Below are 15,632 nucleotides of genomic sequence, written 5' to 3'. Positions count from 1 at the left end.
AGGGAAGAATGCAGAGGAGTGTTTCCCCCCAACCTTGGAGTAAGAAGCAGTGGACTGGCTGAAAATCCCCCATTCTCTGTCCCTGCACTGCTGAGGGGAGGAGGCAGAGATATTGGGAACAAAACTGAGCCCAGGAAGCAGGAAGGGGTGGAGGGAGGTATTTTGAAAATGTGGTAATGCTTCTCACTGTCCCACTCTGTTTGTTAAGTGTTGCTTTCATTAGTGTTTGAATTGGTGTTTTTTTTTTTTTAATTACCTCTCTTTTGCTCATGATTGTTAATGGGTGAGCCACTCCTCCCTATCCTTATCTCTATTCCTGAGCCTTTTAATTCATTTTCACTTCCCCAGCGGTGGGGGTAAGGGGTGAGTGAACCGGCTGCATGGTGCTCAGTTGCCCTCTGGGCTGAAACCATGACTCTGGACTACTTCGCCCCTGTGTGAGGTGTTTAGATCCTAGTATGGTGGCTGTTACCAACTTCACAGAGAAGATTCTTTATATCACCACAGTTGTCTCTGGTTCCAATGAAAATGCAAGTGAACAGATCATTGTGATGAATTCCATGTCTGATCACTTGCAACTAAACAACAAGCCTCTTTGGAAAATGCCTCAGTAAGTCACTCTATAATCATAAGATAAAATAGAAACTTAAATTCATAAACCATATGATCTAAATCAACATCTTTACGTTAGGTTGTGGCTGAGTTGTCTTGTTCCACTGTCAGAAGAACTCAAACCCTGCCACTCCTGCTTGTTCAAAGGTGTGAGGGAGAAGAAAAACACCACACACACACTCTCCCATCTGTAAAACCTGAATAAATTATTCAGATAAATCTCAAGAACTCTCTCAAACACCACAGTATATTAGTGTACAATTAATGACAACTTCAGAAATCGTGCTTCTGGTTCAAAGCATAAATTTTATGGTAAGTGCCACAAGATTGTTTTTCATTACTTCAAAGCAGCATATGGTTGACAAACTTACAAAAAAGTGTTACCAGGATTAAGAACCGCATTTAATTTGTATTTATTTTTTTAAACTCTGGATTGCTATGAAACCTGTCTGACAGCTGTCATAATTACAAACACTCCTGGCTGAAGTAACACAATTCAGCAGTTTATTTTTAATAGAACTGTGTGTCTTGAGTTTCTGTGGAAGTATTAGTATCTTCCACAGAAGAAGTCCATGACGGTGTCACAGCACACAATAAAACTGGAGACTCAGTTACGTTTTCCTGATAACAATATTTAACTGTTTTTAAAAATTAGCTTTAAAACAGGTATCTACTACTGGCTTTCAGAGATCTCATTACAGGATATTAACCTTCTGGGGGGAGGTGCATATTTTCCTCAGGAATCATGCTTTTATGTTGGTTTATCAAAGTAAGGAGTATTGTCTTGTAGCAGATCTTTCCTGGGTATGAGCACTGTAACAGAAAAAAAACAAACTGTAAGAATATAATCTTATGGAAAATACTATTTAAAATTCTAAAGTTGTTTTTACATTTACAAACAAAGAAACGGGTTACTACAAAAAAATCAGGTTACTAAAATGAGAACCTGAACTTCTGGTAAGCATACAAGCAGCATCATGGTATCTACCCAAGACAAAATTATATTAAGATTTTTACTTTCTCTTGGACAGAATATTGCCTTTCCCTTTTTCCTGAAGCACTGAAAATATATTAATAGCATTAAGAATCCATAAAAAATGGTAAAGTGTTGCTGTAACTTTTAGCCAGAAAGAATGGAAATTTTATCATGCCTAAATCAGACTATGTTTAGTTCAACAGCTCCACAAATTAATACTTAATCTGATTTAGTCTTTTCCCTCAACATCCTGGAATCTGATCTGTAATATTCATTGTTACACCTGTTTTAAAGGCCAATAGGAAAAGAAAGCATCAAATGAAAATTATGGCCACTATATCATCACAGAAGTGTGGTGTGTTAGAGTTTGTCTAATTATACATCATTTTAACCTCTTCCTGACTCTAAGTTCTTGCCTTCTAGACCTTCAGAAATCAGCTCGTCCTTTCTTCATGAAGGCAAGGAGTTGTGTCATGTCAGATTTGCTCCAGCAGTAAAAAACTAAGGCACAAGCACCTGAAATCATGCTTTACTTTGACTAGGTCAGACAGCTGCAAAAGGTAGAGTAAACCTGTAAAACTCTGTGTGTTTGTGTGCACATGTGTGTAATGAGTAACATTCTGTACAAAGTGCACTGATATCCCATATGTTACAAGAAAACAGATTCCCTTGAAGGTATGTTCCTTTTGCATCTGTGTATTGATACTGACACATTTAATAAGTTTCTAAGAGCTTTAACTAAAATTTCAATTGCATTTCTCTTATACTTGTTTACTCACAGATATTTTGTCTTTTTTTACAACTCACTTTGTTGATCAATACTTGTGATCAACAAAACATGTTGATCTAGACACCTAGAATAGGTACATGAAACAGAAATACCAAAGAAAACAGAAATGCATGTAATGAAAAACAAGAGCCCAAACAAAGATTGAAAGAATAATTTTTAACCTTCCTTTTCAAAGCTAAGTTTTGAGCAAACACTGCCAAAGCACCAGATCAAAATCATCAGAACACACTGCATGTACATGACAAAAATGTAAGCTCTACTTGTATCAGCTTAATCTGAAATTGAAGTGAAATGAATAGAACCAAGACATTTGTATACTAACATAATTCAGACTGAAACATTAAAAAAAATTAGAAAAATTGTCTAACAAGCTCCTAATTTAAATTGTCTTCTCTTTAATAAGAAAATCAGCCTAATTTCTTTTTTTTTCTTATTTTAAAGATTTACCAGTGAATCCCAACATGAGCATACACCACGGCATCTCAAATTCTTTTTAAAGAATAATGCTGCCCTGTGCACTGCTTCTATGACAGCACAGAATGATTTCATTTGATTAGGGAAAACATTCCCCTTACCACTATTTACTCTCACTGTCTAAGACAAGTCTTTGGATTTTTCTATTCAGTTATTAAATAATTATTTTAGAAATGCAGGATTGAAGGAAAAAAAAAAAGAAAAACACCAAGTGTATCTAAATTGTGTGTATTGCCAGCTATAATATGAAAAGTTAGAGCCAAAAGATTTTGACAGTAACTGGAGGAAAGCACCTGCGGGAACAGGTTTCTGAAACATTGTACCTAGTTTCTTTACCTGCTCTCAGCACCTGCCCCCCCCACCCCCGGCTCTTCTTTCCTACAATATAGCAACTGATCACTTAAAAAAATCATAATACTAATTTAAATACAGACCAAATGTAAGTATTTTACAACATTTTCTTTTTTTACAAATAGGCCAATATGATTTCTATTACTGAAAAGTAAACCTTCATCTACAAAGTTTCCAAACCAAACCTGTAGCACCAAAGATGAAGCACTATGAAAAGTAAACTTTTCCACTGAGGTTGCTTATTTTTATTTGCCAACTCAAGCAGCCACCTTAGAGCTGCCTTTCCACTTTTTCTTTTTTTTTTTTTTTGTTAATAAATATGTCCCAAGCCTCTCGTTTAATACAAGATGATACCATAAAAGCAATGAGGGAGCTAACTGCAATTCTACTGGCACTATAATTACCACAGATTTAGGATCAAAAAGGTTGATTTTGTTCTGCTAAAACTTCTTTAATCAAAGCTGTACTGGAATTGAATACTCATTCAATGTGCTACCTAAAAGTAGACTCATAGACACACACACACACACAGAGGCCCTTCCTATAACAAACTTTCCATCAGAATGGCTCCTAGGAGACAAAAAAACAAAGGGGAGTGAGAAGATCCACTTGGTATTTTCATCATATAAATGCACAACACCTTTGGAGGATACACAGCCAGGACAGCTGACCCCAAGTCACCAAAGGGATATTCCATACCATTTGACATCATGCTCAGCAATAAAGCTGGAAAAAGGAGGAAACAGGGATGTTCAGAGTTACAGCATTTATCTTCCCAAGTAAACATTACAAATGATGGAGTCCTGCTTTTCCTGGAGATGGCTGAACACCTGACTGCTGATGGGAAGTACTGAATTAATTCCTTACTCTGCTTTGCTCGCACACATGGCTTTCACTCTACCTATTAAACCCACAAGTTTTCTTACTTCTACCCTTTTGACTCTTTCCCCCGTCCCAGTTGGGAGGAAGTGAGCACGTGGCTGTGTGGGGCTTAGTTGCTGGCTCGGGTTAAACCATGACAACGCCTAGCCATAGCTGAAGTCCCACTTCCAACTTTTTTCCTCTTTTTAATCTCAGACAACTTTTCTTTACAAATAGGAAAGGATGGAAATAATACAGTAAGATATTCAACACAATGGAGCAGCAATGGAAACCACACCCATTTACAGGTACAATTTCAGACAACGTACTGACCATGCTATTCAGTATAAACTACTATCAAAATACGGTGACAATTATCTCAAACCCCTAAAAATTCTTAATTTCTGGTTTAGTATTTTCTAATAGTATACTCTGTGCTACTAGTGACATTAACAGTGTAACAAAAGCTATATCAGAATTGCCTAGTTCAGAGTGCTGACGAATCAAAGCTGGATTCTTAGGAAAGGTGCAAACACACTTAGAAGCCTGCTCAAAAGATGGCACTTAAGCATACTGTTCTGTTACTTACCAATTTACCACAGTATAAAGGTCTGTATATTCTTTCTATAAGGAGAATTGTTTTTACTCTTTTACTATGAGATCAAGCTAAGCTTCAAGTCTGATCTGCTTTTTTGTATTTTTGAATAATAACTTTCCTCCTCGCCACAAAGATTTTTCATTGCTATGACCTTTAAGAATTATTTATTGTGCAAAATAAAAATGCTTTTTTTTTTTATTAGCTTTGAATGTAAATTCCAAATCCACTGAATGCTCTTTACATTTTAATTATACCAGGACAAGCAAGAATATCTATCCATTCTGTACATTTTTTTATACTGTTCATTCTTATTCTTTGACCTTCTATCATGATTCTCTGTATTTCTTTTCTAAGAATTCTTGATCCTTTAATTGGTGACTCACTACATTGTCAAGACTAAATATTCCAAACACACACAAAACGGACAGCTCTTGAACTCTGATGGCTGTTTCAAGACAATTGTTTTGTTCTTACTGCAGTAAGATCAATTACAGAGTGAAAAGCAAAGCTTAAACATATTCAAAACAGATATAGAAAAAATAAAAAAATGGGCAAGAGACTGCATAATGACATCCTTTGCATTCATAAACAGATCAAATGCACCCTGTGTATAGATGCACTCCAGATTTTTTGCTGCAGGACAGTTTTTCTGGACAGTACTAGACTCTGAAAGACCTCCTTCTTCCGCACAAAACCCATCGCTACCATTTCTCTAAGAAGTCTGTAAAATTAGGTGGGAGCACTTCTATCACTTTTTGTTTATGGAAATTTTAAAGGAGACAGCATTCAAGCTCTGCTACAGTCAAAAGAGACAATCACCACTACTCTCCCTTTGTCTGCTGAGTCAAGTTATTCCACTGTAAAAGGGTATCAGAATGGTCAGAGAAGGTCTCCCCCTCATGAATTCATGGTGACTACTCCCAGTCCCCATTCTGTTCTTAGAATGTTTGGAAACAGCTTCCAGGATTGGCTCAACCACCTTCCCAGGGATCAAGGTGAGGCTGACCAGCTTCCCAGATACTCTCTCTTGCCCTTCTTGGAAAGAGGAGTGACATTTGCTTTCTTCCAATCCTCAGGCAACTGCCCTAATCACCATGACCTTTCAAAGTTGATTTGAGAGTGGCCTCACAACGACATCAGCCAGCTCCCTTGCCACCCATGGGTGCAGCGCATGAGGTCCCATGGATTTGTGTATGTACTCATCTGTTCAAATGCTCCCTAGCCTTTTCCTCTACCAAAACTAAGAGCCTCACTCCAGGTCCTCCCTGGGGTCTGAGGCCCATGACTCCTGAAGGCAAACCTTAGCAATAAAGACTGAGGTGAAGAAGGTAGCGAGTACCTCAGTCTCTTCCATGTCCTTTGTTACCAGGTCCCCCACCTATTCAGCAGTGGGCTCACATTTTCCCACCTCTTCCTTTTGTTGCCCATATACCTGTAGCTGCTATTCTTGCCATCCTTCACACTCCTTGCCAAGATCAACTCCAGGTGGGCTTTGGCTGTTCTAACCCCATCCCTACACACAGAGTATTAGAATATAAATTAGTATTTGAACATAATTTCATGTGGCTTTTGCAAGGGGAGTTCTGACTTACAGTCCCTGATGGGAGTTCTCTGAACAGCTCCACAACATGCTTGGGGATTCTCAAAAGTCCCTCAGCAAATGCTTTACAGAAAACAAGAGCCTTATTATGATAGAACATCTTACATAGATAAGTCACTGGTTAAACCAGAGGAAGTGAACAATAAATGACCAGGTCTCCCAATAGAAGAATGTCAAAAGTGGAGTTCTACAGGTATTTTTGTTGGCATCTGTGCTGTTCAATATATTTGTAAGTAACTGGGAAAAGAATGGATTTTAATGATACCATCCTGCATAAGTTCTTTAAGAGAATGGCTTACTGTGAAGAATTGCAGGATGAGCTTAAAACTTGACTGAGTAACAAGTAAAATGACAGATGAAATTACCTGTAGAGACATGCAAAGCATACAGGTCAAAAAAACCATACTGATTTCACAAATGAAGTCATAGGTTCAAAACTGACTACGACCATTCAGATGGGTATAATGAATACAAGATAATTTTGTAAAACCAAAAAATATATGGATGCACAGCAGCCAAAAATGAAATTCAGAATTAGGAAAGACTAGGAAACTAATTGAGAATGAAAGACAAAACATCATTGTGCCATCACTGTGTGTATAAATGCCTGATTTGCCCATAGCTTGATGACTGTGCTCAGCTCTGATTGAGAGAGCAAGCTCTTTATCATCTCAAGAGAGAGACAGTAGAATTGAAAAGAGTGAAGAGCAACAGAACGACCACAGGCATTTGCTTGTTGTTTCACAGAGAAGCTGTTCTATAGTGGGAGAAAAAACCAAAAGAGGAGCAATAAGGGGCTTAAAAACTCATGAACAGCTTGGTGAAAATAGATAGTAATTGATGAGTAAGACTAGATTCAAAACTACAGCAAGCAATTCTTCAAAAAAATTATTTGTCAAAGGTCTTTGGATGCAAGAAATTTGCCTAGGTTGACAAGTTCATTAGAGAGAAACACGCCGAGGATAACTAAACCAGAAACCAACCCTCACTCAGGAAGTGCTGCCAGGTATAAATGGCCGGAAAATGTCAAAGTTCACTTGCTGTGTTCCTACTCCTCTGTCATTTGGCTAGGATCACTGGGGAAGACTCAACACTTGTCTACACATACCTTCAGCCATAATCATAATGGCTGTTCTAAAGTTAAATGCCTTACCAAACCTAAAGCTGAAAATAGTTACAAAGCTTTACATACACCATTAAACAGAAGTGAAAGGAAACAATGTACACAGCTGAAGATTTCTCCTACCGTCTACCACACAGTTGCACAGTGAACCTACTACTTATCTTGTTTTTGACTGTAAGAGGAAAGAACTTCTAAAACCAGGAACCAAAATTTCAGAATTTGATAGGTTTTGCATCAAGGCCATCATTGTGTCACAAATTTTCAAAGGCACAATCTGAAATTTAAATTGTCAGAACAGAGATTTGGAAAAAAGTAACCAATCCTCAAAGAAAAAGCTACTCTGTGGACAGCATACATACTGCATTTGCTATTTGTCCTCAGACAGCTTCTACCTATTTGGTAAAACAAGCACCTACAGGTACTGTGGCTACTTCGTTTAGACATACACTCACTGACTAGCCACCACCCGCATGCTGACTTGCTACCTAATTGCTGTTACTCCTCATATTTAAGGTACCAAGCTATAACTTATCTCAATTAGGGCATTAAATGCAGTCACTGCCTCTTTTCTACGACCCTCTGTATTTAAAAGTATTGGTGTGAAAACTTTGTACCTTTGAAATGTCCACCTGTCCTAGGTAGCGTCATTAGAAAATGGGCTTAAATTAAGGGTTTGTGCAGAGAAGTGACAGATAGGCAGATTTTTGCCCTCTCTATCTCTTTACTTACTTTTCAAATTTTATAGTTATTTAGTAAACAACATTTTTAAACATCTTATTAGCATGCAGCTTTACTCACATATTTTGTCGGAATCTGTGTGAACTGCCTGAATAACAGAAGTTCTGAGAATCACTTCAACATCTGAAGCTATTTTCAGAAGCTAGAAAAAGGAAAAAAACCCAACACAAACAACACAACAAAGTAATTTAAATTATATGTGATTATTCTGGAGGTATTTTCCATACTAGGCAGCTATTCCAATAATAAGGACAGTCAGTTCTATTATTCAGTTAGTTATGCACTATATATACATAGCTTTTACTTTTGGGATCCTGGAATAATTTACAGGTTGATATATAAGTTACCTAGACATACAGCACGAGAGAAATGAAACTTCTGCTCAGTAACATAAAGCAGTATAAAATCTATATAGGCAATTAAAATGGCAAAGGTAGAATGCAGCGACCAAAACAAGTAACTAGCTTTCAGTGATCAAAGACACTGGTGAATGCCTCAGTAACATTTAGCGAAAGGGCAATTCGTGCTTTTAATGTTTCTCCTCTTGAAATAAGGAGGCAAAGATTAGGACAAAACATGACAAGAATTAGGAACACTGAGGTTTCACAGAAAAGCAGTACAGGAACAAGGCACTACCTAAAGATTAGTAGGAACATTAATATTTGGCAAAAGGCCTAGAATTCCTTCCCTCATTAAGAGGATAAGCAGAAGCATCCTTGCTAGTTTTGCTGAGCGATTAAGAGAAGCCTAATACTTGCTTGTATGATACCTGTGTCAGAAATAAATGAAATTGCACAACTGAGACACTTCGGAAGATATGCTTACACTAGGAAGTAGTGTGTACCAACAGAAGTGGATCTTTGCAAGAGTTAGAGCTCAAGATTTGAGATCTGCACTGAATTTCTCCTCCCCCCTTTCCCTTTTAAGGGTTTAGACTAGGTATCCTTCAGTAACCCTACTGAATGTTCATCAGCAACTAGGCTGCATGCTCTGGAAGCCCACCTTCCCCTTCAGATTCATCTTAAAGGAGTTCTGCCATTTGCTCTGAGACAGCTTCATAAAATAAGCCAACTCAGAGGAATTGGAGATAACCAAGGTAACTTCAGAAGTGCACTCCTGATCTGAACTATAATACTGCAGTAGATTCAGCTGCCATATCTCACATTCTAATACTGCAGATTGTTATGTAGTGACCTAAGGAAGCAGGAGCAACTAAGTATTTGATGTCACATTAGAAGACATTGCAGTGTTCTAGTCTGGCAAAGTAATGCACATTTGCTTGGTCAGTATTAATTTTTTTAGCTGCTGTCCAAACCTGAACACTAACATCCCCATGTTTATCCAAGCAAGCGCCCAGATTCTCACAAGTCCTGTATATCATTTGATTCAGTTCTTCTGCAACCAAGTCTATTCAGTATATATATTGATAAGTACATACAATAAATGACAGCCTCTATGATGTTCTAGGCTTCTGTAGTTCTGATTAAAGTCTAGAATTTTTTCCACTGACACACTGAATAAAGATATCAATTAAACCATATTAAAAAGTTACATGTGTATTTTGTAGGTTGACATTCCTAACAAATATAGATTTTAAAATTACAGCAAGTTTTTCCTGTACATCTGTAATAAAAAGAACATACAATTTAACAGATCAGACACCAGGAACACAAATATGTAAGTATTACTATAGGGGTCTGGTAACAAGCAGAAATACTAGGAAGTCCTAACTAAATGCTCAGATCTATTTATGTTAGTCTAGTGGCTAGTATGATGCAAAGGTTTAGATTTACTTCTGTAAAGGGCAGATGGAGGCACTTTCTTCCAACTAGTGCCCAGTGATAGTCTAAATACAGTCTGTTAACAGGCTGAATGACAAGGACTAAATTATTCACTCTCTATGAATGTTAAGAACTAAAAATACCTAAAATACAGAAGTTTCATTTCAGACCTCATTAAGTTTCAGAAAAATGGCTCAGTAAAAATTGTTAAGATAACAACTGAGCAAAGGTAACTTACACAGTGAGTTAACAGAATTTTCTATTCCTTTTAATGCACCATGAGGAACAAAGAAGCAGAAGAACCCAGTAGTGTAATTAATACCTATACATTACAATAGTCATAATCATTTGGCTGGTTTTTGCATCCCATAAAAAAAGCTGCCTTATTTGTGATCAGGAATCAAAATAACTTCTCATGTCCACCAGTAACTGAGCAGATTATATAATTTCTCTGTATCTTTCTGTGCTTGTCTATATAATGAAGACCAGGTAAACTTAAGTGATCACAGCTCAGATATTATGAGCAAAGTATACAACATATTTACATGAACATACCAACATAAAACATTTTTTTCATAGTTTTACTATGTTTCAAAATAAGCATATTGAACTACCATAAGATACCTTCTCCTTATGCATTTTTGTATGTGCAAAATTTTATAATGTACTATTAATACCAATGGAGGTATCAATATATTTATAAACAAAGATCCATGAAAAAGCCTTTTTGAACTCACCTGGCTCTCACAATGTCTCAGTGAGTACTTAAATTGGTTTAGAGATCCTTTAAGTAAAAACTGCCTATATAAGTACTGTTATGCAAAGTGGAAAAAACCAATGAAAACAAGAAAGTACCTCATTTATCTTCTCTTCAGATGTTTCATCTTGGTTGGTTTTGAATTCTTCATTTATCTTTTGTCTTGCAGCTAAATAAACAAGAAAACTGAAGTGTGAACAAAAAACTGTATATTGTCTTTGTCGCTGCCTCAAAGCTCAGAATCCTAAGTCCTTTACAGCATGTTTCTGATGCATTCTGCCTGAAGTATTTGACTAGAAGATTCCCACAGAATTCAGGTGATGTCTTATTTCAAGTTGACTGGTACAAGGTGGTTTATTAAAAAAGAAGTATTTATCCCCTGAGGATCAATTGTACATAAAGAGAATCAACTCAAATGCTTAGTGCAGTTCAACATAATTTTTAAAAAAATCCCATGAAGATCACTGAGGTTCCAAAGAGATGCTTTCCATATGAAATATGGCTTGAGTGTTCGAGTCTAACAATTAGTTTTTTGTTTCAAATTAAAGGATGTCTGGTTATGGACATACAAGTTTTCCCAATGATTACTTATAAAATATGGAAGGGAATAATTTAAAGGAAGATTATGTTAAGAGTTCTCTTTCTGTGTATCCAGAAAAGGACGTTCCACAGAAATATAGGTAAGCATGCACCACACCAAAAAACCAAGAATCTCACCTTCAAGGGCTCTGGTATCATTTTTGAAAACTTCTTGCCGGGTTCTGTGTAATAATTTAAAAACCTTCAGAACCTGATGATACAACATCAATAGAATTAGCTTGTTTCTAGCAGGATTCTTAGTTAAAATGAACAAGTTGCAATTAGGAGTGTTCTGATTGACCTTTTATGTTCTTTTCAATTAGTAAAGTATGGAATCTGTATCTAAGATGCTTTATCTCAATTCCTGATCAAATAACTTGCAGCCAGAGCAGATGTGAGGAAATCAAAATCCTGCACAGTTCTAGATGTTTCAAATTAATCCAAGATGTTAGAGAGTACTAGCACTACACACCTAAATAATTATTTGGCATGACAGGAATATAATCCTTAAAATACATTGATGCAAATGTATTTATTATGCCAATATCAAATAAACCCAACAGAATCAGAGTAACTCTAAAAGTCAAGTCACCTGAAGGGACTATCAAGGGTAGATCACTGGATATTCTCTGATTATGAAAAAAAGGTTATATAAATGGCTAAAGTATTCTCACACTTACAAGCCAATGTCAAGTGACAATGTCAAGAAAACTGAATTTCAAAAGGTTCTCAAACTGTTTATTAACTAATTCAACAGTTATTCTTTATGTCTCTAATACATGGGCATAATCTTCTACAGGTGACGTGGCAAACCCAACATAAAGCAAAGTCCTTCCCTAAATATAACTGCCAGATCAGCAAATAAAAACTTCAGTAAAAGCAAGCACTTAAAAAAATTAGGATTTACAATGTAGAGATGACACACCTCAATATGTATGTAAAAAAAACCAACCCACAAACCAAAATCACAGCTCACAGTCATGTGGTTTTGGCTGTTTATTCACAGATACTGTAATTGATTAAAAAAATCCTCAAATCCTCATCAGATTTTTTGCTGGTTTTCAGAGATTGACAAGAATTTCTGACAAGCATCCAAAAAACAATTTAAAAGAGTTCTTGATAATGAGATACCTTTCGAAGTTATTTCTAGTACTTCCTAGTGTGTTTTGGCATCTCTAGAAAGCATAGTTTCAAGTACCTCATGATGATGAATTGTTTTCTCACGATCAATGTTAAAAAAATTTCTTGGAAAGACGCAGGGGAAACACAGGGCTGTAACTGAGAAATTATCATCTTCTTTATCAGTATGCTCTGTGCCTGTGAGCTGGAGATGCAAAGAAGACTGTCCCCTAAAAGGCCAATAAAAGCATGCTGGTGGGGCCCTGAAAAAAAAAAGGGTTGCCTCTGCTTTAGATCTGCCAATGACAGAGAAACAGTAAGCTTCTCTGAAAGCTATTACTTCCAACAGACATAGATATATTTTTAGATTTCCAACCTAAGTTCTCACCCTCTGCTCAGCTGGTCACTTGGCCACATCTTAAGATAATTCATCCAGAAGTGTACACACACAAAAAGGCAGTTTTGAGGAAAAGGAAGAAGACATAAACCAGTAAGAACAGGCAATTTTCCAGCTCACTAGTGCTTCTTTAAGATAATACTACCATAACTTCAGTGCTATTAAGGGACAATCGAGAAATAGAAACAAATCCAAATCTCGCTTCACCGTGTGGATTAGACCATGTTGTAATTTCTACTGTAATTTATGATTTAGCATCCTGTTGAGTGTATTACACTGCATTACAGATCTTTCTGTAATGAGGACAAACTAGCGCATTCTCAACTGAATAAGGGTCTCACAAATGTTTAAGTAAAAAGCTTTTGTCACTTTTACAAGAATTAGTATACGACCTGACAATCAATTAAAACAATCAGAGGCATTTAAAAGAGAATGTGGAGCCTGCTAACTCCTTTTCAGCTTGTGTCCTTCATAATTAGTAACTTGAACAGAACCCTGTTGCCTTTAATTGGCAATTAATTGATTAATCTAGCATTCCCTAGATGGATGAACCTGTGGAAAGTAAACCAACAGAATTAAAAGCCAGCAAATACATTTCTTGTTATGTAGGTGCAGTTTAGATTTGACTAAATTATTTGGACAGGATATCCTGAAATATTTCTACCCCATCATATTTTTTGCCATCTTTGCAAATAGTAAAGTTAACATTACAAATGGTTTTGAGTCAAAGACTTGTATAGTGAAACCTGAAGAAGTGTTTTATGGTTATTCCAAACTCTTTGATCAAGAACTTTCAGGCACCTTCCTCTGCTATTTGCCTATTTCTGCAAACCCCTCTTCGAAAGTTCGTCAGCACACCAACCAGAGAGTACATACATTAGATAACTTTGAAGAAAAATATATTAATGCACACTTTTTTGAGCTCTGGTCACCTAATGAAACGCCACGTAATGCCCCAGTGTATTAGTACCCCTAATTCTAGGCTTCAGAACATTTCTGAAACAGGGACTCAACTACCACTAAAATTACTCTATACTCTAAAAATGAACGGTTTAAATAATCCTTCTGTCTTTGCTTTTCTTCATCTTCCCATCATGATCCATTCTCTTGATGTATTTTAACTTCTACTTGTAATCTCTTTTCCTTTTTGTACAACGGTTTTTGCATGCAAAACTCTACTTTCTATTACCTAGGTTTGTGTCCTCCTTGCCCTGAAAGCCTCTGCCTATTGATGCTGTTAGGAACTGCTAGAAGAAACGTTACACGTTACTACCCTTCAGTGACACAGAAGAAAAAGCTCCCCATAGTATATAATTTGTGTCTAGCTACCATCCACAGCCTAAGGCCGCAAATTTGAGGGGGAACATAGCACGGTTTTTCGGTGCTGCAGGCACTACCACACCAAGGACAAAAACGCCGGACGCGGCCGGCGCACGGCCGCAATACCCGGTGGGCCGCAGCTCTTCCCACCAACGGCTGCGGCACTCTGTCAAGCACGAGTGACCGCGGCCGCGCGGAGGGCGCAGGCCAAACGGAGAAGGGCACGGGCGGCCCCGCCGTCGGCCGGAGACGGAGAAAAGAGGGTGCGGCGGCCGCCTCACACGGGGCCGACCCACCGCGGGCGCTCCCTGGCCCCTCCCACCGGCCCCAGCTCCAGGTCACTCCAGGCAATCCCCGAGTACCGGGGAGGGGACACCCATCCCCGCCAGCAACCTCAGAGGACGCGGCCGGGCTGGGGCCTGACCGAGAGAAGCCAAGCACCCCCTCCGCGGGCAGCGCCGGCCGCTGGCGCCCTCTCCCCGCCGCCTCGCGCCCGTGCGGCCGCGCATGCGCGCCACACTCACCTGTGCGCGCCTCGCCATGGTGACCGCCGTCCTGTTCCGGTCCGGAAGAGCGGGAAGGGCTGAGGCGGAAGTGACGATCGAACGCGGTCCGCGCCCGCCCCGCCCCGCCCCGCCCCGCGGTGCTGCCGGTGCCCCGCCAATGCTGCCCCGCCGAGCACGACTCGCGGTCGTCATTGTTCCGGGCAGCTCTGCCCTGCCCTGTCTCGGCGTGAAGGGTGGCTCGGCCTGCGGGTGTACGGAGATCGTGACTGCGGGCTTGCATAGTTCTGTAATACCCAGAGACAGGGAGGCTTCATCCTCGACATTTCTCTATTTGTTACAGATTACCACAGAATAATCACCACTACCCAAGTGTACTACTGCAAAATTCACCACTAGCAAGTGTACCTATTGATGCGTGCTAGCTGCTGCCTCCAAGCAGTTGGTGCCTGCAAGTTGAGACCTGTAACAATTAGTGGTAAGAGAACCATTCTATTATACCTTACGCTGTCACGTTGTACCCACTTGTGTATACCTGGAAGTCTCAAAGTGGGAAATTGATACAAGGAAACAATCACCTCCTTTGCAACTTATTTACTCATTGCAATTTATAATGGTTTCTGAATATTGCTTAATAACCCTCCTTGCCCTTACTGTTCTGTGGAAGCTTACCAAGGGCTACAGTGCTCATCAAAACAAAACAGTTTTCTGTGGAAACTTACCAAGAATTGCTATGGGCAGGAAAAATAAGAGACATGTCCTTGGAAAGCAGATGGGTTCCAACAAGTTGAATCTTTGTAGACTATATACGGACAGTAGAAACTAATCAGATAGAGGTTTTAGATAAGATAGAGGTGGTAAACCAGCTGGAACCCCTCGTACTGTTCAAGAAACTGACTAAGAATCTGTGCATGCCCCAAGGAAAAGTACAAGGTGAGAAAGACTGTGAGCCTTCCTCCTAAAGACCTCCGAAGACGCCCACCAGGAGGCAATGCGCAGGCGCAAAGAGAACATAAACTGCTGTCACCGGCCTTTTGAACTAATCCAGCCTCA

General features: G+C 38.7%; 1 protein-coding gene across 2 annotated transcripts; it reads right to left on the bottom strand.

Moving 5' to 3' along the window:
- Positions 1-895: 895 nt before the first annotated feature.
- On the bottom strand, positions 896-14,481 carry LYRM7 (LYR motif containing 7). Of its 2 annotated transcripts, XM_074932003.1 has the most exons (7): positions 13,946-14,464; positions 12,748-12,776; positions 12,439-12,622; positions 11,379-11,451; positions 10,760-10,830; positions 8,184-8,265; positions 896-1,425 (listed from the first exon to the last, which is right to left on the bottom strand). In XM_074932003.1, the coding sequence occupies exons 2-7, from the start codon at positions 12,774-12,776 to the stop codon at positions 1,364-1,366; spliced, it is 501 nt and encodes a 166-aa protein (XP_074788104.1). In that variant the 5' UTR covers positions 13,946-14,464; the 3' UTR covers positions 896-1,363. The 2 variants fall into 2 exon arrangements, with proteins under 2 accessions (XP_074788104.1, XP_074788105.1); XM_074932004.1 differs by lacking the exon at positions 8,184-8,265 and having other exon boundaries at positions 13,946-14,481.
- Positions 14,482-15,632: the final 1,151 nt, after the last annotated feature.

The sequence above is a fragment of the Athene noctua genome, chromosome Z, assembly GCF_965140245.1.
Source record: "Athene noctua chromosome Z, bAthNoc1.hap1.1, whole genome shotgun sequence".
In the NCBI taxonomy this organism is placed as follows: Eukaryota; Metazoa; Chordata; class Aves; order Strigiformes; family Strigidae; genus Athene; species Athene noctua.
This window is presented reverse-complemented; position numbering and strand designations above follow the sequence as displayed.

Bases quoted from the DNA above. Each gene is read 5' to 3' on its own strand.
- LYRM7 (XM_074932003.1), bottom strand. From the start codon at position 12,776: ATGTGGCCAAGTGACCAGCTGAGCAGAGG. The intron at 11,452-12,438 runs GTACTTGAAACT...TTGTATCATCAG, and splicing joins AAACAATTCATCATCATGAG to GTTCTGAAGGTTTTTAAATT. The intron at 8,266-10,759 runs GTACTTTCTTGT...TCCTTTTTCTAG, and splicing joins CTGAAGAGAAGATAAATGAG to CTTCTGAAAATAGCTTCAGA.